At 40.1% G+C, this 23,342-nt stretch overlaps 1 protein-coding gene across 1 annotated transcript; it reads left to right on the top strand.

The window, feature by feature from the left end:
* Positions 1–2,867: 2,867 nt before the first annotated feature.
* LOC129687225 (60S ribosomal protein L29-like) lies at positions 2,868–3,257 on the top strand. The gene has a single exon (XM_055621566.1). It carries the CDS (start codon positions 2,868–2,870, stop codon positions 3,255–3,257), a length of 390 nt encoding a protein of 129 aa, XP_055477541.1.
* Positions 3,258–23,342: the final 20,085 nt, after the last annotated feature.

Raw genomic sequence — 23,342 nt, 5'->3', positions numbered from 1 at the left:
TAAAGACAAAGAACATTCTATGTGTATGCCTTCCCTCCCAAACAAAACTGTGCATGTTTCACTCTGCACTGAGCATGGGACAATGACGCGGTGCCTAAATATAAGGGTTTAGGTTTTATGACAAATATTGTGCAAAGAGCAGAGTAAATCTGACATGGGATACAAGAATCATATTTTAAAATACAAATGTAAAAATACTCTAAAAATATAAGAATTGAAAAGAAAAATAACATCTGTGGATTCTCATTTTTAAAATATTTAATTTGAGAATAAAGTGACAAATGTGGTTTTAGGGATTCAAAACTTTGCGCTGAGAAAAGGCATGGCACATTCTCTTTAGCTTCAGACATGAGCCACTGACACCTTTGATAAAACTCAATTCATAAAAGAAATGAAATTCATAAAAGAAATGCTCCAAAATATTACCCTGTCCCTGGCTAGTTTTATGCCAACTTGACAGAAGCTAGAGTCACAGGAGAGGAGGGAGTCTCCACAATGCTGGGCTGTAGAAAGGCCTGGGGGACGTTTTCTTAGTTAGTAGCTGAGGTTGGATGGCCCAGCCCACTGTTGACTCTGTACCTTAAGCAGCTTTCCCGTAGGACAGAATGTTTCAGTCTAGGAGAAACCTGCCACACGCCGTAGGGCCACTGACGGTTGCCCATCCTCCAAGAGATGACGCCACACCTATGTGCATAAGGATAGCACCGACCGGACTCAGTGTTAAAACAGAAATTACAAAAAACTAAAACCTATTTATATATTTAAAAAAAAAAGGACATCAAACTAGAGAGATGAACTTGTGATTAAGAGCACTTCCTGCTCTTTCAGAGGACCCAGGTTTGGTTCCCAGCACTGACATGGTGGCTCAAAACCACCTATAACTCCAGTTCCAAGGGATATGGTGCCGTCTTCTGACCTCTGCAGGCACTATGCACACACCTGGTACGCATATATATGCACAGATACAACACTCCTATACATGAAGTACAAATAAATCTGAAAATGTTTTTTAAAGAAGCGCATGAAGTTAGTAAGGAGATGCTATGTGAGCTTGTCTAAGGATGCATGGGTCGGGGAGGGTGGAAGGTAGATACGATCAAGATCTATTATACGGATATACAAAATTTTTCAAAGGATAATTAAAGGGGAAATTTCAGTTAGGTCCTAATGAAGACCTGTGCGCAAAGGTAGGAAATCCTCTTCATCCCTGCCTTTCTCTGAGCAGGGGCTGCCCCTGCCTCTTTTCACATTGGAAATGGCTAGCCCACGCTCCTAACTTACTTGCTCTATAGCCCCTGGTGTATACTCAGACGATCTGGCCGTCTGTTGGTCTTAGTTTCAGTTGTTCTCTCTTGATGCAGCAAGTGCATCCTAAGCAGAGACCAGAATACAGCCATACAGATAACTAGAGGACAGACTATGTTAAGCAGGCAAAGGAGGCTGAAAACTAATGCTCAGATTCTCACATTTTCTTTATTGTGATTGATTACTTGAAGAAATGGAGAAAATTTTCTATCTTTGCCTGGATTGCAAAAGCATAAGCGAGGCAGGGTGTATGTGAGAAAAAAAAATTTTAAAAAGCACTATATAATTAGCAATCGCGTAATGGTATATAAACACCAAAATTTCAAATGTTTGGGGCTATAAATATAGACATTAGGATAGATCTTGTAGGAGGAAACTGAACAGAAGACAACTTCGTAGCTGGAATTCTTCATTATCTCATAGAGGCTCACATGCAGGCAAAAGCCAGAATAAAACCCAAATGTAGAAATAAATTCTTGTAAGAAAGTCAAGAAGAGGTGTTCTTCGTTCTCAGGGACAGCAAATGTACTAAATACTTAATAGTCTGCCATATAAGAATCCATGCTGCTGTAGTGAATTTAGGGTTAATTGACGCTAGCTTGAGGGGCTTGTTTATACTGGCACATCAGAGTTAGTCACCTCACGTCAGTTTCATCCTCACTCCTGTGAGCACTGGATCCTGATAATGCCAACAACCTCTGTCTTTTTTTTTAATATCTTTATTTTTCCCTTTATTAAAAATACTTTTGTTAATATTTCCTGATTACAGTCTCCCCCTTCTGCATTTCCTCCAGTTCCTCCCTTCTTCCCCTCCCACCTAGATCCACCCCTTTCTGCCCCTCACTAGGAAACAAACAGGCTTCTAAGGGATTATAACATAATACATAACAAAACAAAAGCTAACACATTAGAATTGGACAAAGCAAACAAAAAGCAGCAAAGGAGCCCAGGAGAAGGCACAGGAAGCAGAGAACAACTGGTCCTCAGACTTGGGAATCCCGTAAATACGCTAAACTGGGGGCATGATACACGCAGAGGACCCGGCACAGACCCACGCAGGCCCTGCGCACGCTGCCTCAATCTCTGTGAGCCCGCATGTGCATTTTTCACGTTGACTTAAAGGAAGGCCTTGTTTCCTTGGTGCCCTCCATTCCTCTGGCTCTTACATTCTTTCTTCCTCCTCTTGGGCAGAGTTCCCTGAGCCCTGAGGGGAGGAACTTGGTGGAGACATCCGTGTAGGCTGTGTCCCAAGGTCTCTCTCTGCACACTGTCTGGCTGTGGGTCTCTGTACCTGCTACTGTCTACTCCGTTCAACAATAATCGATCAACGCAGGGTGCAAGAGTGCCATGGACTTCCCTATTTTCTAAATAAACAGCTAGGTTTTGAAAGACGGGTCACCAGTACAAGGACAGCTACCCTTGGCTAACTTAGCTGAACGTCACAGAGTAACTAAGGAGCGCTCTTCCCGTCCCCGACGCTGCGGGAGCTGCGGGTTACCGTGCAAACACCGCCAAGTCCAGGAACCACACCACAAACAACCAGTCCCGCAAATGTCACAGAAATGGCATCAAAAAACCCCCGTCACAAAGATACGAATCTCTTAAGGGGGGTGAACCCCAAATTCCTAAGTAATGTGCGCTTTACCAAGAGGCACAACAAGAAAGGCCTGAAGAAGATGCAGGCAAATAGCGCAAAGGCCATGAGTGCGCGAGCAGACGCCATCAAGGCCCTTATGAAGCCTGCAGCCGTTAAGCCCAAGATGCCAAAGGGCCCCAGCCACAAACTCAGCCGTCTGGCTTTCGTCGCTCACCCCAAGCTTGGGAAGCCGATTCAAAGCTACATGGCCAAGGGCCGTAGGCTCTGCCAACCAAAGCCCAAGATCCAAACCAAGATGGAGGCTCCAGCTCCAGCTAAGGCCAGGCTTCAACCTAGCTCAGGCTCTCAAAAGTGAAAACAGACAGACTGGTGTGACACACCCACCTACGCGCTATTTACAGATGACCAGTGTCCTATGCTGTTTTTACAAATAAACCAGAGGCAAGATCTGTTAAAACCAAACAAAAACAAAAAAAAGTAAGGAAAGCTTGAAGGCGTGAAGGGGCTAGAAGGCACGGTCAGTTGATAAAACAATGGAAACCAGCTTTTTCTGTTGAGTGCAGCAATCTAACTTTATCAAAAATCTTTCATGATTCCATTGTTGGCAAACACACTGTGTACTCGGTACACTTTAGTATCAAAGAACACCCACCATCTTTATTTCTTGAAAGGCAAAATGCTTGGATCATGGTAATCTTTCGTTAATGGAAATATGGTTGTTTTTAAACCTGCTGCTTTAGATACTCTAGAAGACAATTTTGAGTTTGTATATTGGAAAATCCTGTGTCCAAATATTAATCAAGTGAAAAAGACACAGACACTCTTATTTCCACTTCCTAGGTGTTTTGTGTCTTCCATGACACACAAAGACATTCTAGATAATTCTTTTTCATTTTCACTTTCCAAAACAAAAAGTAGATTACCAGTCATAATTCCATTCTTCATAAATTTCATTCCAATTTTTCTAAACTAGAAACATGTCAGTGTTTTTATCTTATTACTATTAAGAAAATCTTCCAGGCTTTTAAATTTTTCTGTTGTATAGTTGTGGCCATTTCCTATCATAAAAACATCATTATAATTTTTAGATCTAATTTTCCTTAGCATTTTTGATGATTAATAAATATTATGTTTAATATATTAACTTTAAAAAAATAAAAACATTAATTCCGAAAGTCTAATTACTTAATGACGTGTAAAAATATGATAGTCTTTGTTTGACTTTGGGATCACCATTTTCTGGGTAACAAATGAACAACTGATCTTTGTACCTTGAAGAGGCATTTTATAGGACTTAACTTCCTTTTAAGGATGGTTCTCAGTAGAGATGGAAATATGCAATTGTACTTTGTTAATTTTCCGGATTTTTAAATATTGTAAGTAAAACGTTTCTGATTCTTGGACGAGGGAGAAATCTCAGAAGGTAAAGATGCTGGCTGCCAAACCTGACAGCCTGAGCTCACTCTCAGGAACTCAGTCTAGGGAGAGAACTGACTGCCCCAAGTTGTCTTCTGGTCCCATGTGTGCGTGTCCATAAAAGAATTTGTACCTAGTTGGCCACAGCTGTGGTAGATGGGTGGTTAATCCTGAGGAATCCTGAAGGGGCCTTCCGCTAGCCATATTTGAAATATCTCCTAAGGAGACACAGAAGAATCATTCCTTACATGGCTCCCTTACCTACTCTTCAGCCACAGCTCTGTGGATATGAACTCCTCTCAGGCTCAGTTTTTCATGCAGAGGTAACAAGGGCATCTATCTCTATGGCAACCACCTCCTGCCAAATCAGAGAAGTCTGTGGGTATGGAGGAGTAAAGGCTGCTTATGTACAGAAGATGAACTCAGATACTGTCCTGTTGTGTCCTGGAGCTGACTAAAGCTTGGATAAAATGAGCGAAAGGAAGTAATGCTAGCAGACTGAAGTCTGAGAGCTTTGGATACAACAAGGAATGCTCCACAGCCAACACAAGTTGAGAGCTTCATCCCGTGGGACCTGATGATGGAGATGAGATGGAGCAGTCCATTGCTCTGAACCAAGCAGATAGGAGAACAGTTTATGGTACATAAAAAATGTTAGATCTTCTGGAGATCCTGCGGTAAAATGCTAGAGTGACACTTAGGAGTATCTGCCTGTAAGAATAGCCCAAATAAACAGCTCTGATTTAAACTAGTATGCAAAATATGTACAAAGAAATGTATGCATGGAGCCAAATCAAGAATAGCAAAGTTTCTATATTGTACTGATCTCTGTGGAACACCCCCCACCCCCCAGAAATAGCAGGACACAGAAGACACTGTGAGAAATAAGCAGATGGTTGAAGTTCAGTCAGGAAAGAATGAATGGAAGATTTAGATGAATTGTTGGCTTCACATTCATACTCACGGCTGACATCCAGGGAAGCGATGACATATGGAAACCTCAAGACTGCGATAAAATTGTTGACACTTGTCACTTGCCTAATTGTCTCTGAAATTAAATATGAATACTTGGGTGTCTAGAATGGCCAAGGTCTGTAGAAGAATATCCAGGACTAGCCAATGTCACAATGGAGTTTCTGGGGTTTTTGGTTTGTTTGTTTTTTCTCTGTTTTGTTTTCTTTTCTTCTTATTTCTTCAATCACAATATCAATTACCTGAAAACTACCCTTAGGAAGAACGAATAGAAAGGAAAGTCTTCCCATGGTATTGCTCCATAGACTGGAGCTTCGCTTGACCCTGCTAATCTGCAGATACAGGGTTCCAAAGCCACAGCAGAGGTCCCGCAGAACTTATTCTCAGGCTTTGGCTGCTGTGCTGACTGGCAGCAGGGGAGTCTGAAGGCCATGCCCTCATGGCCCGCCCTCCCTGCTTCTTCATGCTAGATTGCAGTGCAAACAATGCTTCCTCCTTGCATTCTCAGGCTTCCTTACCGCCTGAGTCCCTGGTGTGCCACCTGACTATACCATCGTTTGTGTGATTTTTCCAGACTGAACCTCTAGAAATGTATGTTGATGAATGTAAAGCGATAATAACTGCTTTATGTTCTGAGTTTTTAAGAATGAAGAAAGTGGCTGTTTAAATAAAGAAAAGGAGAAATCAACAGAATAAGTACAGCCTTAAGAGTGGCCTTAAGAATGTCTTGAAATTTGTTTAAAATGGAGATATTCTGATAATCTTAGGATCGTGAGGCCATTTCAACTTACTTGTGAACATGTAATTATCTTCTCAATTTCAACGTACAGTACATTATACAGTATCGTAGGGTGTTAAATCCTGCCTCCGAGCAGGAGCTCTGGCCCTTTCTTCTTTATGTGTTTTAACCCTCATTTCCTGTAACTACTACTATCACTACTTGGACTCCTAAGTTTTAATTGAGATGTCTACTTAATATTGACTTGTAATTATTATTTCTAAATACAAATCTCTTTATTAGTTCCCAAAATGTGTCCAATCCTGTAGGTTGTCTTTTTAATTCATGATATCCTTCAAAGAACAAATGTCTTAATTTTTACTATATGTTTCTTTGTTCCCTGTGTTTTATACCATTTTTTAAAAAATACCACTTTGTTCATAGTCACACAGATTTTTCTGTACTTCATTTTCTTTAAGTTTTAGCTAGCATCCTTAACTCATTGACTTAATGTTTGGCACTTTTGGTGTGAAACATGGATTCAGCTTTTTTGGTTTTTGCATGTGAGCATCCCATAATGACAGCAGCCTTTGATGGCATTCTGTGCTTCAGACATCCAGAGAGGGAGTCTTCTGTGTGCTGATGAGCAAGAACTGCTGCCTGTTTATGCTGGGTCTTCTTGTCAGTGGTGGAAGCCTCCCAGGTACTGTGCAAAGAATGATCAGTTACAAAAAGTTATCCCTTTCCTCTCGAAGATCCTGCGGGCCAGTTGGATGCGACCCTGTGTGTAACTGTATAATCACTGAAAATAAAAGAAAAATCAACACTTTTAAAATAACACATTTGGCATGAAAGAGCAGACTAGACGGTGTGGAGAGGGAGCAAAGAATTGCAGAAAGCAGGAGGGTAGGGTAGATGATGGTAGCTAATACCACGTGTGCTAATGTAAGTAAAAATAAGTAAACGATTAAAAGCCCGGGGGTTACTTCAAAGTTAGAAGTATTACACTCATCATGAGCATTACATATTTTCCAGCTTTCAGTATAAAACGTGCAGCGTGGTCTCCACCCCAGCTGCTCTGGTTTAGTTGAGAAATCAATTTAATATTCTCCGTCAGCAAAATTGCCTTGTGAAAACCAGTGTAAGACTGTTTCACATAAACAACGAATGTTTATGTGAACATGTGCACAGCTCCATTTAGCTCCTCTTCATTCTTTCCTCATGGCCTTTCTCAAAGAAATGGGGTCTGTTCTAAAATGAAAGAGGTTGTTTTGATGTCACAAAGATGATGCACTTTCCACTGCTAGCTCATGAGTGAACTTTCAAGTCTGCCCAATGGAAAACAGGTTGTCTAAATTTACACACGGTCATCATGTGAGTAAAGTCATCATGCACCTGTGACACTCAGAAAACGCTGTTTTCAAATTTGCCATAACGTATAGGACTTAGGAAGGTTTCTTTTAATGTATACATTTTTGGAGAATATCTCTTCCCACGTGTGTTTCAGACACCAGCACCCCCTACACAAAGTTATTTTACTAAAACTTGAAAATTATTTTTAACTGAATACTTTAATGCCAATCCCATAATCAAGAGTATTAAATATGCAAAATGGCTATAATACCAGTTACACAGGCAGCAATGTGTTTCTATGACTGAGATCGTCTGCGAAGCACAGAAGATATTTGACCCCTACTTTTTACCGTTAAGGAAACAGATTCAAAACTGAGCATTACCCTGTGTTCAAGGTCACCCTGAAAGAGGCTGTTAATGAACATCTTAACAAAGCTTCTTCAAACTAATATATATATATATATATATATAATTTATATATATATATATATATATAAACTGGAATAGCTTCTAGAATGTTTCTAGAATGAACAATAATTTCATAGTGCATTTTGTATCAGATAATCCACTATTTTTAAATATATACTTTCATTTCTAGACTGGTCATATTTTTCGGTTTTAACACACCTATAGTTTTGTTTTATTAAACACTGGAGAAAGCTATCAAAGATATACCATTTAATGATTTCTTTGGACAAAGCACCTTGGCAGACGTGATGGTGTGTGCCTTTCATCCCAGCACTTGAGGCAGAGGCAGAACAGTCTCTGTGTCTTTAAGATATGCTGGGCTGCAAAGTGAGTTCCAGGCCAGTTGAGCTACACAGTCAATCCCTGTCTCCCAATTTAAAAAGGGAAAGGAAAAGGGACAAGGCCTCCAGATGCTCTTCACTGGGAACAGTGTAAGTTAGAATCTGGTGTCACCACAAGAGCTTGGCCCTCAGAATCAGCTGAGCGGGTGGGGCTCCCAGGGACTGCAACAGCAGTCATGGATCCTGCATGGGGCTGGGCTTCCTCTGCATGCGTGTGATGGTTGTGTAGCTTGCTCTTCTTGGCGGACTCCTAACAGCGGGGGCGGGGGCTGCCTCTGACTCTTTTGCCTGCTCTTGGGATTCTTTCCCTCCTACTTGGTTGCCTCTTCTAGCCGTGATATGAAGGTTTGTGTCTAGTCTCATTGTAACTCGTTAGGCCGTGTTTCATGGACATCCCTGGGAGGCCTGCTCTTTTCTGAAGAAAAATGGAGAAGGAGAGTGGATCTGGAAAAAAAGGGGAGATGGGGGTAATGGAGGGGAAACTGCAGTCAACATGTAATACATGAAAGAAGAATAAATAAATAAATAAAAAGAATATGGTGTCAGTCACTGTTCCATTAGTAAGAATTAGGAGTTAAACTTATACAAACCTTGAACAATTACATAAAACTGAAGGAAAGATTAGTGACCCAAATAGCATGAACCACATGGGTTTGCTCGAGGAGAGTAGAGGCCATTTCAGTGAGGCCCCCTTTGAGTTTGAAAGTATCTCATAAAAACCTTTATTTCTTCAGAGAAGCACGATAGACTTGAGTAACAGAAAAAAATAAAGGCATGAGTTCAAGTTATTAATTGTTAATAACTATAGTATTTTTGAACTATTGAGCCCAATTCCACCTCTACAACATCAATGCCTTTTTCAAAACTTCTGAATGACTTTGAAGAAAATTTATTTCCCTTTAAAAACTGACCACTTTCATTTGGGTTTGCTGATGTCATTTCCTCGCCTCTGTGTGCAGCTTTAACCCCAATAGTTCACTTAGCAAACAACTGTTGTTTTCAGAAAACTAGGTTCCTGGTACGCTCCCAGAAAACTAACTCAGAATGCTCTCCACTGGAGTTAAGGCCTGTTGCAGTTGAGCCCAATCAGCAGAGGTTTGTGTTCATGGTTTATAATTATGCTCATGATATGAGAATGCTACTTATCACCAGTCTGATAAATCTGTAGCTGTGTCTGGGTGGCCAAGAGAAACAACCATGACCCATCTCAGCTGAGCCTCAATGGAACAGCACAAACACTTTATTATTCACTTGCCATTTTAAAATTACGCCAAGTTATCTGGTTTCCTCCTTTTTTAAATGTCATTTTTTTTTCTTCCAAAGCATAGTTGCGTTGCAATTACCCAAAGAAGCGTTTACCCTCGGCCCGCTGTTAGATGAGTGAGGGCAGAGAGTTTTGAGACAGCTGGCCTTTGACAAGCCTCTACTCCCCACCCCTGTTGACAGTGGTAAATTCACCAGCAGAAAAGCTGTGCCCTCCTCCCACTGATGCCTGAACCTGTCTCTTTGTCTTTGGACAAGTGATCTCTTCACCTAGAATCAGAAAAGGAGGTGACTGTTCCATGTCAGTGGATCCTTCCTCCATCCACAAAGCTCCTCTCACTAGAAGAGAAATGGGAGAAGAGTTATAAACCCAGTTTACATTCAGTCTGTCTCCCATCTTCTCACTCACACTCCTTTAAATTTACTGAATGAATCTTTAACCTCTTTCCAAAAAACTGCCTCTCCCACATTTTCTTGTGTTTTGTCATTCATGTTCTCTTCTCATTCATTGTATCTTCCACTGTTTAAATAGTCTTATTTTTTATGCCCCCATGCTAAATCCATACTAATGATATGAGCCTCGTATCATTAGAAACTGCTTAGAAATGGTGTATTCCTCCCTCAGCAGTACCATGAGACACTGGCATTTTTTTCCTTCCTTAAGTTGCCTGAAGGTACTGGAATGTTCTCCACAAGAGTTGACATCGGTCTCAACATGTGGTCATAAAAATAACACGTATTGCAATCCATACAGTTCCTGACAGTTTTGAACATATCAATACACCCAATATCTCAACAACTGGATGAGTTAGGAGCTACTGATATCCTTCCCAATGTGACAAATGAAGCTGAGACTCAGGAAGGCAAGGTCTGTTGTTCAGTCTTCATCAGCAATGGCGGACAGTGGGTACCCAGCTGCTGTGCCTTCAGTCTACAGTGTGGGCTATCCTACACTGCATTGATAGAACATGTCTTGAGTAGAACCATGGGGCTGGGAGGTAGTTCTATAGATAGAACGCTTGCCTATCATGCATGAAGCCCTGGTTCAGTCTCCAGTACCCCGTTAGCCAGATGCAGTGGTGTACTCTCATAATCCCAGAACTCGGAAGGCAGACCAAGAGGATCAAAGGTTCAGGAAGTTCCTGAGGAGGAAAAGGCCACCCTGAGATGCATAAGACGATGTTTCAAAAAAAAAAAATTGTCAAACAGAATCTGGGCTTGCCAAATTAAAAGCCACTGGAACCATTTTGGTATCCTTATGGATTTAAATACCTGTCACCACGGTGATGTGTGTCTTTCTTTAATCACAGCACTCGGGTGACTGAGGCAGGCAACCTCTCTGAGTCTGAGGCCAACCAAGGCTACACAGTCAGTCTGCATCTCATAAAAGCAAAACCAAACAAGACAGCAATGAAACCATCAGTCTTCAGTATCTGGTGATTAGAACCCCCACCATCTTATTACTGCCAAACAAAAAAGGGCAACAAGATGAAGTTCATGTAATTATCCCACAAGTCACGGCAGAAATCAGAGACGGGATCTAATCTGTCTGGACTTGGAGCATAAGACACTTTTATCTTTTAATTACAGACATTATAAAATTATGTCATCTAACCAAGAATATTTTATGTGGCAACTCAAAAACTGATAAATTGTTCAAAAACAGTGAAGACATTGTGGAATTTAGACCTTTCAATGTGTTTTTTTCAGGACAGACTTTGCCATGTTCTTCCACTGAGGAACATTACGTCTAAAATTGCCTTCTCTCCCATGCCGAACAAAGAACATACAGCTATTTTAAAACTCACATAGAAATATCTGACTCTATCTGAAACCCTTTATGTCAACATTTAAAAAGCCTTGATGAAGGATTGTTTTTCATTCTTTAATCTTCAAGTAGTTTTCCTACCATAGTGATCAGTATGTGAGAAGTCACTAATACAATTTCAAATAAATGTAATTTTATCTAAATTTTTTCTATGTGGTTAAAATTTAAAAGTAAAGAATGCAAGTTGTAGAGATAAATTGTATAAATTTATTAACATTTGGGTTTGTTGTTTCATGTTTGATTTCACCAATTAATTTTTTTGTTCTTTATTTCTGTATTCTTCCTCAGTAAAATATTTTATTATATGGTGGCATTTATTTATAAGCAACAATGATCCCATTCAACCTTAAAATTAAGATATTTATACATGTTTAAAACATTATCTCACTTTTAGTTGTATGTTTTTTCATAAAATAAAATAACTTAAGGCGTAGGTATGTTTCCTCTATTTTCCATGCAAAAAGCTGTCTGAGTGGATAGCCTAGGTATTTCCTAAACTAGTAAAAACACAGTAAAGCCAATGGGTCAGGCGGCCTTTGTATTTCTAAAAGGCCACTCTTACATAATCTCCTTCAGTTGTCCATAGATTCTTCAAAACCAGGCTTTTATCTGGAAAGTTGCCAAGATATAAAATCTATTGAGTGGCACAGTTCTTGTTGAGGGCTATTCTGTTCTCTCCAAAGGGTGCCAAATTATAAAAATTATGTTTCTGGGTGCATCTCAAAAGGTATCTTCCTTTCTGCCAGCAGCCACAGAAGAATTTTCAGAGGTCTTCTTCCAGCTCACAGCCTTGGGACTGCAGCTACTGGCTCCAAGTCTCAGCTCTGTCTAGCCACTCCTAGCCATGCCCAGGTAAAGAATTAGCTCTGGTTTCTACAATGCAGTGGGGTAAATATTAATTAGAAAATCAATTTCATCACAAAATAAGTACATAAAAATAATGTGTGAAGAGTTGAAAAATGTCCATTGACTCAATTTGGTTATTACGCATTGTTTGAATATCAAAATATCAAAATGTACCCCATAAAGAGGCCATTCCAGCAAAATATCTTGCTAAAGTAATAATAAAGAATGAATCTTCAACTTATACATCAAATTGTTATACTGGCTTTTACAGCATCTTCTCAGTTTTAAGCTAAAATCTCCATTCCCTTGACCACAGTTTTATTTTTACCATGTATTAAATGGTACTATTTTAGCCTCCTTCTAAGAGTACAAAAATACTACAAAGAAATTTCAAGTATCAAATGTGTTTCCATCCACACCACAGCAACAATAGCCACAAGTCACACATCCAAGTACAACATGTTAAGATATATATATAGTGTGAGGCTATAGTACTTAAGAGAGGGAGCTATTTATTAAAAATGGGAAACAAGTTTTTGAGATTTTTTGAATTGTTTTTTTCTACTCACACAATAGGAATGTGTCAAGTTTTATCCACACCCGGAACATCTGAAGCCTTTAGCTACTCTATACATTCAGCCTTCTAGAATTTAGAATTTAGTACATACCAATACTAAAAATAAAAAAAAAAGAACGTGCCTTTATACTGCACCATCAGTTGTTTGTAGTCTAATCTCTTGAAGCTACTGTAGAAATAGTTCTTAATAATTACAAACGCATGAGACAAACCGTTTCAACAAGAACTCTTCCTTACATTGTCATTTTGGTTGTAGGCATCACTGAGTGGAAGAATATTTGCATAGATGTGCAAGGCTCTGCACTGGATCCCCAGTACCACACACACAAAATACTATCTCTATTTTCATTAATTCATTGAGAATTTCATTCACTGAATATTGATCATATTCACTCTAACTCCTCCCAAATCTATCCTACTTTCCTATCGCCCCCCATCTCTATGGCTTTATTATTATTATTATTATTATTATTATTATTATTATTATTATTATTTCTTACACTTTATTCAATTTGTATCCCGCTGTGTTCCCTTCCCTTGTCCCCTCCCAATCCCAGCCACCTTCCCTCATCTCATCCCATGGCTCTCCCCTAGTCCACTGATAGGTCCTCCTCCCCTTCCCTCTGACCCTAGCCTATCAGGTCTCATCAGGACTGGCTGCATTGTCTTCCTCTGTGGCCTGGCAAGGCTGCACTTCCCCAGGGAGAGGTGATCAGAGAGCCTATCTCTGAGATCCTGCCAGATGAAGCCCCTGCTCCCCTTCTTAGGGAACCCACTTGGTGACTGGGTCTATGGGCTGCATCTGAGCCTCCTTTTAATTAAGAAGCCCATGGACTCATGGGCCCCTTCCCCTCCCGTACGAGAACATTAACTAACTTGATCTTGCACAGGCCTTGTACAGACCACCTCAGCTGCTTTGAGTCCATGAGTGTTGTGGTCCTGTCCACGCATAAGAAGTTAGGCATCATGCATTTAACTTTTCCCTAGGCTAATGTAGTATAAACAAACAGCTTGCGTGTAGGTTTGCTGTGTGTTTTAAATATGAGACTCAGAAGGTAAAAAATAACAAGGTATAGTTCCGTCAGAGAAGGGCTACCACCTACACACAGGCTGCCTCCAGGCAACCTGATCCAGCCTGAAGTTAGGCTGTAAAGCTAGTTGGGAACTATCGCTTAATCACACCTTAGCAAGCACACCCTGAGGGCTTTGGCTTTCCAGCCTATAGTTTTCCAACAGAGTAAGTGATATTCATGCTGCACTGTTCACAGTCCTTCCATTTCTTCCTCTTTGATCAGGGATTTTTTCTAAAATGAATCTTTGTCTCAGTTGTAGGCATGCCCAAGAGAAACAACTGGGTATCCACGGTCTGGAGGGAAATGAGCTGCTCACGTTACTCCTTTCTCTTTGTCAGGAGGGCTGCTCTCCCTCTGTTCTTGGGTCTTTCCCAAACAAGTCATTATAAAGGAGAAATACAGGAAGCCATAGAAGACTATTTTTTAAAATCTTTCTTTAAATAGTAAGCTTCCTGAGAAAGTAAACTCCTCTGGACCCATATGTTTCTTTGATGCTATCTTTGTTGTTTCAGTCCATATTGGAAGAACATTTGGACTACACAAATATTTCTGGAAGGAGCAGTGATAGAAATAACAGTTAAGTCATTCTTTCCATGTGTCCTGACATCTTGTTAATTCTTTGGCCATATATAGGCACTGCTTAAGTATTTAAAATTAATTAGGCCATTCAAAAATGAAGAAAACTCTTATATAAAATAAAAAGGTTGTCTAATTAATATAAGTAAAAAATGAAATTACCACGGTGGAGTGTTGATAAAGGCAAATTGGCAGAGAAGAGGTAAGCTATCTGGCCAAAGGGTAAGGAACGGGCAACACAGTAGGAAAATTCTTCTTTGGAAATTAAAAATATGTTGGAAATCACAAAAATTGCAAGGGCCTCTTAAAATTCTTTTTAAAATAAAGACATGGCATTCACAAAGACTAAATTAATGGGTTAAGAAATATTTGCTTTATGTAAGTATATAAGAGCATTTTTAACTCTAATTTAGTATTTCTTTAATTAGAGGTTATATTAAACTTGAGTCATATATATATGCCAAGGTCTAAGTTAAACTATGCCGTAGAAAAAGAACAATGAATGCAATTAGGAACTATAGCCACTTGTTAGTTATTAAAAGGACATTCCTCAATCTAGCTTTATAAGATCCTAAGCTAAGGTATGAATTTGATGCCCCTCTGTCTGTAAAACCAATTTGGAAAACAAAGCCTTGCTTAAAGGCAGAGTCAATTTTTTTTTCTCTTGCCAGTTGCAGTGTTCTGGAAAACACACATTATGCTCAGCTAATAGCTAGCTAAAAGAAACCCAACATTTTAACTTTGAAGAGTTTTTCTACTTGAAAAGCAAGGTCATGTCAAATGATAATCAAATTTGTAAGAGAGTTCAGCCAAGCAGCATAACTTGTGCACATTCTCAGATGTGAGTCCAAAGATGGTGCCCTGACCCAGCAACTCAAAGACTGACCAACTTTTAAGAGTCCTTCCCAAAGTCAGGCAGCTGTGTGACCCTGAAAGTTTCGTACGGATCATATTATTTATGCGTGGACTACTCCTTTAATGAAGGCCTTACAATTTGTCACAGGCACATGGCCACTAAAGTGATTCCTCAGACAATAGAAATTCCCTCAGCATAAATCTGGTCAAGAAAATAAGCATAATCTAAGCAAAACATCTTCAACTGAAAATTCCATGTATACTCTACATGCTTCTCTAGAACGTATCCCTGGGTCCTGAAACCCTAACACAAGCCTAGATTTAGTAGAACTTGGAAGGGTTCCATGAGGCTACCCAGAGGAAAATGAAACAATACATTGTATACAAGTTTTAAAAACTAGAGAAACTTACTGTGTCATTCTCTGATCCACAAGACTGGACCTGCTTTCCATTCACCAACAGCAGCACTTCCTGTTTCAGATCACATAGGAGCATAAGCTTGGTATTTTAAGTTGCATCTGCATAAACAGTGACAAAGTATCATTCACTGGAAGTTTGGGGAGTTGTTAGTGTCTTATATTGATGTCTTGAAAGGTAGCCAAGTAGTTTTGTCATCCAGCTTCTCCTACACTGTGAGAACATGTCCTAAGCACAAACCCTAATCTCCTACAAGCAGAAACATGAACCCAAAACACCAAGTCACAGAAAATATGCAAGACATGAGTCAGGAAAATATGTAAGAAGTGATTTTCCTTTCACATGTACTCTGTAGACATAGAAGAATTTGATGGAGTAACATATTCTCCACCAGGCAGAGAAATTAATTAACTAACTCACTAATGGAAAAGTGAGGACAGTTTTTCAAAATGGCACATTCCAGCTCTAGGCCACCCTCGAAATAGGCCAGTCAGAACTACAACCTTGAAGATTCAATCTCAAGCTAGATTTTAGAAATACATGTGTAAAGAGTATTGTTCACAAAGGCTCTCTGTACTAGACACCATGGAGCATCTAATTTGGAATAAGGTCCAAATTGTGTTCTAAAGAAATCCCCTTATAGTGAAAGACAGCAGCTCCAATTATTGTAACAAGTATCATATAACTTTTTAAGTATATAATTATAAACTTATAACAATATCAACTAACTAACAAAATACTAACTAACAAAAACTTTGTTCACAAGCATTGGAGAAAATTCAAAACAATATATACAACGTAATAGAATATCCTATACAGAGAAGAGAGGAACAAAGAGACCCAGAAAACATAATTAAGGATAAAAGAACAGAATATAATGCAGAACAGTCATTTCAGTGATCATAAAGGGAGGAGTAGGAGGTAGAGGGTCAAAGAAACAGGGATACAGTTGTACAAATCACGGGATGGGGCCCCAGCATGACTTGACGGCTCTGAGCCACAATCCTAAGGGGAATGAACCCCACCTGTGAGAACTGTATGAAATCCCTAAAGATTAAATTAAGTGATAGATTACAAAATATAGGCTTTAAGTGGGACTTTTTTTTTTAATTCGTATATGTTCACAAAACTTAGTTTTCATTTTTACAAACCAGATTCTGACCTTATTACCCCTGACCCTTAGTGGTATATGAAGCCTAGGCTGAGACTTTTCCTTCCAAAGAGTCAAGTGTGGATCTAGGGCTGCAGAGCTGCAAAGATTTAAGAAACATTGTCTACAGCTTCTAGATGAGGCGCAACGTCTCAAGAGTTCTTCCCCTAGCTCGTGTGGGTCACTGAGAGAATCAAGGACCAGGATGGTCCCCAACATTCCTGGCACACAGTCCCAGGTGGTATGCGCGCACAGGCACCTGGAACAGGGCCTTTGGAAACGATTCCTTACTTTAAGCTGGAGATGGGAAAATGTTCCCGTGAGATTTCGAGAAGTAACTCTGACACGAGGGGACATAAGAATCGCCTAAGAAGGCTCGCGTGAAAAATACAGCTTTCCTGTTCCCTGCTTCCAGAGTTCCCCATTCACAAGGGTGAAACAAGGAGTGATGAAATGTGCAGGGAAATGTTTATGTGTCCGGGGACAGCTCTGCGTATGTGTGGTAACGTTCATCATGCGTGGACGCACATGTCCGTACAGGTGTGTGGGGAATGGAAGCCAACGTCGGGTGTCAATCACTCCACCATCTTGTTTTCGAGACAGGGTCTCTCTCACAGATTCAGATCCCATAAGGCTAGATTCAATAAGCCAGTGAGCTTGAGGAGCCCCCTGTCTGTCCCTCTGCAGCCGGAGGTTTATAAGCACGAACTCTGCGTTCAGTGTTTTAGGTGGTGTTCTGGAGACCAAAGCCAGGACCACGTTCTTGAGCGGCAAGCATTTTACCTACTGAGCAAGCCGCCTCCTCAGGCCCTAGGAGATGCTTCTCCGGTGAAATCTTGACAAGCACTTTACAGCCTTAGCTTTCCCGACAGCGTCTTCCTTGATAGCATCTCTGATCTATAGCGGGTCCGCCCTGACTTTCTTCAGACTCTGAGTAGCGCCCCACACGTTAAAACTCACAGAAGAAGCAGATAGGAGATAACTTTACCTAATTTGGTTACCCTGAAGTCGTGTACGAGCGCTTAACATGCCAATGCTTTGCATCTTAATTATTATAATTATCTCTCTAAAGAGATTTTCTTGATCATTGTCCCTGCTATATTTTCAGGTAATCAGTGTGGGAAAACAATTTTCACTTATCACAGTCACCTCTCAGTGAGTCATAAACTCTAGCCAATTAGAGATGAGTTTCACTTGGGTGAATGGGTGTCAATTAAGCAACACAAGCCAATATTTAGGACCAGAATTCCCAATTAGGAACCATGAAGCAAAACAAAGCCAGTCAATGGACACTGTAGTGGCTCAATTGTAAAGAAGTTTACAACATAATTAGATTATCTGTTCTACCAGAGACAGCTGCTGAAGCTGTGCCTCTCATTAGCAAAACTGGAGTTTGGAACCACAGTGCTTAATCAGAAGCCAGTTTCAAGAAGCATTTTATTGAAGATATTTTGCTGTTGTTTTCTTTTTTTATTATTGTTTTTGTTGGTATTGTTTGTGGAAACAGGGTTTCTCTGTGTAGCCCTGACTGTCCTGGCCTCACTTTGTAGACCAGGCTACAGAGATCCGCCTGCCTCTGCTGACCAAGTGCTCAGATCAAAGGTATGCACCACCACACCTGGCTGGGTTTGCTTTTAAATGTGGGAACCAGGGGAAGTTTTCTCAACAGAAGTCCCACCTAATCCCCACATGAGATGAACTACCAGTGACTCAGAAAGCACCAAGGAAATGATGGCCGTGATCACCTCTCTTGTCTCACTCCTCATTCCTAGTGCCAAACCCGGAATCTGCCTTACAGAAAGTTCTAATAAAACACTGACATCAAACCTTCTCTCAATGTACAGGAAACAAGCAACCCCAGCCTGTCTCCCACTGTCTCTGATAAAGAAATTCATTATCCTTCCTCTGGAGGGAGAGTCTGACACTCAGAAGAGCCAAAAAGTGCTCAAGGCAAAAAGAGGTAAGATTTTAGTGGCCATAAAGACTCAAGCCCAAGCTTAGAGCCTAGGGAAACATGATTTTCATTTATTTTGAATTCCACTAAAAAAATAACTATGACAATTATGACTTGAAATTTTTTTTTAATTTTTATTAATAAATATGATTTTTCACTAATACCTTATATTTCTCTCCTCCTCTCACGTTCAACAATAATAGACTTTAGACTCAATGCTCATAAAACAAAGATTCTTCTGCTAGAATAAAAATGTTCTAGCAATAATGTGTGGGTGAACCTTTGTGGATGAACTTCGGGTCTATTTCTCCATGTCACAGGAGAGTATCTTTAATAATTCCTGAAAATTTTATTATGATCATTAGTAAATGGTCTGCATTATTATTTATCAAAAAACCTTGAAACTTTAAATAGATAAAATAAGCTTTTTAATTAAGTTGAATTAAAAAAACATTCAAATACTTGGGTATCTGTTTCAGTTACTATCCCAAAATCCAGTGATAGTAAAAAAAAAATCAGGTAGCTTATAAACCTGCAGTCTATCTCTCCTCGGTTTGGATATTGGAAGCACAAGATTTTGACACCAGAAGCTCTCCTGTTTGGTAAGGGAATTCCTGGTTTATGCCTGGCATCCTTTCGCTGTGGTGTCAAGCAGACAAAAGACTAAGAGCTCCCTGGGGCTCTGTTGTAGAAGCACCAACCCCACTGTCTTCATGATCAAATCATTTACCAAAATGCCAGCCTCTAACAACATCACTTTAGGATTTTCTCAAGAAGTGAACAAAAATATTTGGGCTGAAGGTTTAGATTACGTACTCCACACAAATGGTGCCCTAGCTTTAGTCCTCAGCAGCAGATATACGTATACATATGTGTGTACATATGCACAATATGTGCATATATACACATACCTAAGTTCATGTATATGTACACACATGCAAGTACATTTATCCATGTTTACCAGATGTTAATTTAATAATTTATAGACAGAACATTACTTGTCACTTATAAAAGTGTCTCCTTTCCACCTGATAATGGAGGCTTATTGCCTGAATAAACTCATCCTTTCTACCCCTTTCTGAACTCTTGCTGGCTGTTTCAACTCAGCTGTTCTGGCTCATACTCCTCTCCAGGCTGATTCAAACTGGCTTCTCTCACTTCTGACTGAATTGCTCTGCTTGGCCTCAAACTAACGCTAACAATCTTTCCTAATCTTCTGGCTTTTCTGCATTCTCTGTCTCTACCTATGTCTAGCTTGTTCTCTCTTCAACCTGTCTCTGTAAAACCCTTCTGGTAAAGCTTCTGAATTCCATGAACTGAACTGCCACAAACTCAACCCCGTTCTCAACTGAACTACCTGAACAGCACTGACTAGCGCTCAGAGATCTGTGTGCCTCTTCTGCTGAGTGCTGGGATTGAAGGCTTGTGCCACCATGACTTCAAGCTTTTCTTTACCTGAAACTTGCTCCACACCAGGCTGGTCTCGAACTCAGAGATCTGCTTGCCTCTATCTCCTGGATTAAAGGTGTGTCTGTATTCCAGGCAAATCACAAGGTCTTTGGATGTGGTTGCTTGCCAGATCAGCCACATTCTGAATTGAAATTCTTCTACAATCACTATTTTTATTAAGTGGTTTGCAGTGTTGCTGAAATAAAAATGATAAGTTATGCCTTACTAGCCCATTTTTCTGAACAGCTTTTCTGTTCCCTATGGTTTTAACAAGATACAAAAAAATTCCTTGGTTTGGTTCAAAATCTAGGGCTGTCTCAGTCCTTTTTCCATAACCTTTGAAGAGTCAGGCTCAGATAGCCAAAGCTGAAGGCCAAATACCTGAAAATTAGGAACTCTCAAGTACTCAGTTCTCTCTCATTGAGTGGAATCAGCTGTGACACAGCAACACTTCAGAACACACTGTCAGCGATGCATTTTCATAACTTTTCTTGAGTACGTAGTACTCGGTTTTATTTTGATGTTTTATACCCAAATTTAAACTTGAAATTCAGTATGAGTGAAACTGATGTTTCTCTGGGCTATATAAAAGCTTGGGAATGAATCTCCATGGCTACTAACATCTTGCCTCTTTTGTTCACAGCGCATAGTGATTTCTTTATAATTATTGAGTACGTTGAGTGTTTTTTTCAACTAATTTTTTTATTTTATTATTATTATTAATTACACTTTATTCATTTTGTACCCCCATACGCCCCTCCTTCCTCCCCTCCTGATCCCACCATTCCTCCCCTTTCTGCATGCATGCCCCTCCCCAAGTCCACTGATAGGGGAGGTCCCCCTCTCTTCCTTCTGATCTTAGTCTATCAGATCTCATCAAAAGTGGCTGCATTGTCATCTTCTGTGGCCTGGTAAGGCTGCTCCCCCCTCAGGGGGAGGTGATCAAAGAGCAGGCCAATCAGTTCATGTCAGAGGCAGTCCCTCTTCCCATTACTATGTAGCCCACTTGGAAACTGAACTGCCATGGGCTACATCTGTGCAGGGATTCTAGGTTATCTCCATGAATAGTCCTTGGTTGGAGTATGAGTCTCTGGGAAGATCCCTGTGTTCAAATTTTCTTGTTCTGTAGCTCTCCTTGTAGAGTTCCTGTCCTCTCTAGCTCTTGTTATTTCCCACTTCTTACATAAAATTCCATTCACTCTGCCCTACAGTTGGCCATCAGGCTCAGCATCTGCTTTGATAGTCTGCAGGGCAGAGGCTTTCAGAGGCCCTCTGAGGCAGGTTCCTAGGTTGTTTCCTGTTTTCTTTTTCTTCTGATGTCCATCCTCTTTGCCTTTCAGGATGGGGATTGAACATTTTAGTTAGGGTCCTCTCTTTTGCTTAGTTTGTTTAGATGTACCGATTTTAGTGGGTTTATCCTATGTTGTATGTTTATGTGAGTGAGTATATATCGTGTGTGTCTTTTTGCTTCTGGGACAACTCACTCAGGATGATCCTTTCCAGGTCCCACCATTTACCTGCAAATTTCATGATTTCCTTATTTTTCATTGCTGAGTAATACTCCATTGTATAGATGTACCACAGTTTCTGCATCCATTCTTCAGTTGAGGGGCATCTGGGCTGTTTCCAGCTTCGGGCTATTACAAATAAAGCTGCTACAAACATGGCTGAGCAAATGTTCTTTTTGTGTACTTGAGCCTCTTTTGGGTATATGCCTAGGAGTAGTATGGCTGGATCATGAGGAAGCACTACTCCTAGTTGTCTGAAAAAGCGCCAGATTGATTTCCAGCGTGGTTGTACAAGTTTACATTCCCACCAGCAGTGGAGAAGGGTTCCCCTTTCTCCACAACCTCTCCAGCATGTTTTTAATCTTGGCCATTCTGATGGGTGTAAGGTGAAATCTCAGGGTTGTTTTGATTTGCATTTCCCTAATGGCTAATGAGGTTGAGCATTTCTTTAAGTGCTTCTCTGCCATTCTATATTCCTCTACAGAGAATTCTCTCTTTAGCTCTGTTCCCCATTTTTTAATTGGATTACTTGGTTTATTGCTTTTCAGCTTGTTTAGTTCTTTTTATATATTGGATATGAGTCCTCTGTCAGATAAAGGGTTGGTGATGATTCTTTCCCAATCTGTAGGCAGTTGCTTTGTTTTGATGACGGTGTCCTTTGCTTTACAGAAGCTTTTCAATTTCATGAGGTCCCATTTATTGATTGTTGCTCTTACAGCCTGTGCTGTTGGTGTTCTGTTCAGGAAGTTTTCTCCTGTACCAATGAGTTCTAGGGTATTCCCCACTTTTTTTTCTAGCCGATTTAATGTGTCTGGTTTTATGTTGAGGTCTTTGATCCACTTGGACTTCAGTTTTGTGCAGGGTGATAAGTATGGATCAATTTTCATTTTTCTACATGTAGACATCCAGTTGGACCAGCACCATTTGTTGAAGATGCTATCTTTTTTCCATTGTATGGTTTTGGCATCTTTGTCAAAACTCAGGTGTCCGTAAGTGTGTGGGTTTATTTCTGGGTCTTCTGTTCGATTCCATTGATCCACCATTCTGTTTCTATGCCAGTACCATGCAGTTTTTATAACTGTTGCTCTGTAGTACAGCTTGAGATCAGGGATGGAGATGCCTCCAGAAGATCTTTTATTGTAGAGGATTGTTTTAGCAATTCTTGGTTTCTTGTTATTCCATACAAAGTTGAGAATTTTTCTTTCCAGGTCTGTAAAGAATTGTGTTGGCAATTTGATGGGACTTGCATTAAATCTGTAGATTGCTTTTGGTAAGATGGCCATTTTTACTATGTTAATCCTGCCAAGCCATGAGCATGGGAGATCTTTCCATCTTCTCATATCTTCTTCTAATTCTTTCTTCAGAGACTTGAAATTTTTTTCGTACAAGTCTTTGACTTGCTTGGTTAGGGTTACACCAAGGAACTTTATGTCATTTGTGGCTATTGTGAATGGTGTTGTTTCCCTAATTTCTTTCTCAGCCCTTTTGTCTTTTGTATACAGGAGTGCTACTGATTTTTTTGAGTTAATTTTGTATCTGGCCACTTTGCTGAAGGTGTTTATCAGCTGTAGGAGTTCCCTGGTAGAGTTTTTGGGATCACTCATGTATACTATCATATCATCTGCAAATAGTGATAATTTGACTTCTTCCTTTCCAATCTGTATCCCCTTGATCTC

This window comes from Psammomys obesus, unplaced genomic scaffold, assembly GCF_907164565.1.
Source record: "Psammomys obesus unplaced genomic scaffold, mPsaObe1.curated_primary_1811, whole genome shotgun sequence".
NCBI classification, from domain to species: domain Eukaryota; kingdom Metazoa; phylum Chordata; class Mammalia; order Rodentia; family Muridae; genus Psammomys; species Psammomys obesus.
The sequence above is the reverse complement of the archived record's forward strand: the minus strand, read 5'-3'. Positions and strand labels throughout refer to the sequence as shown.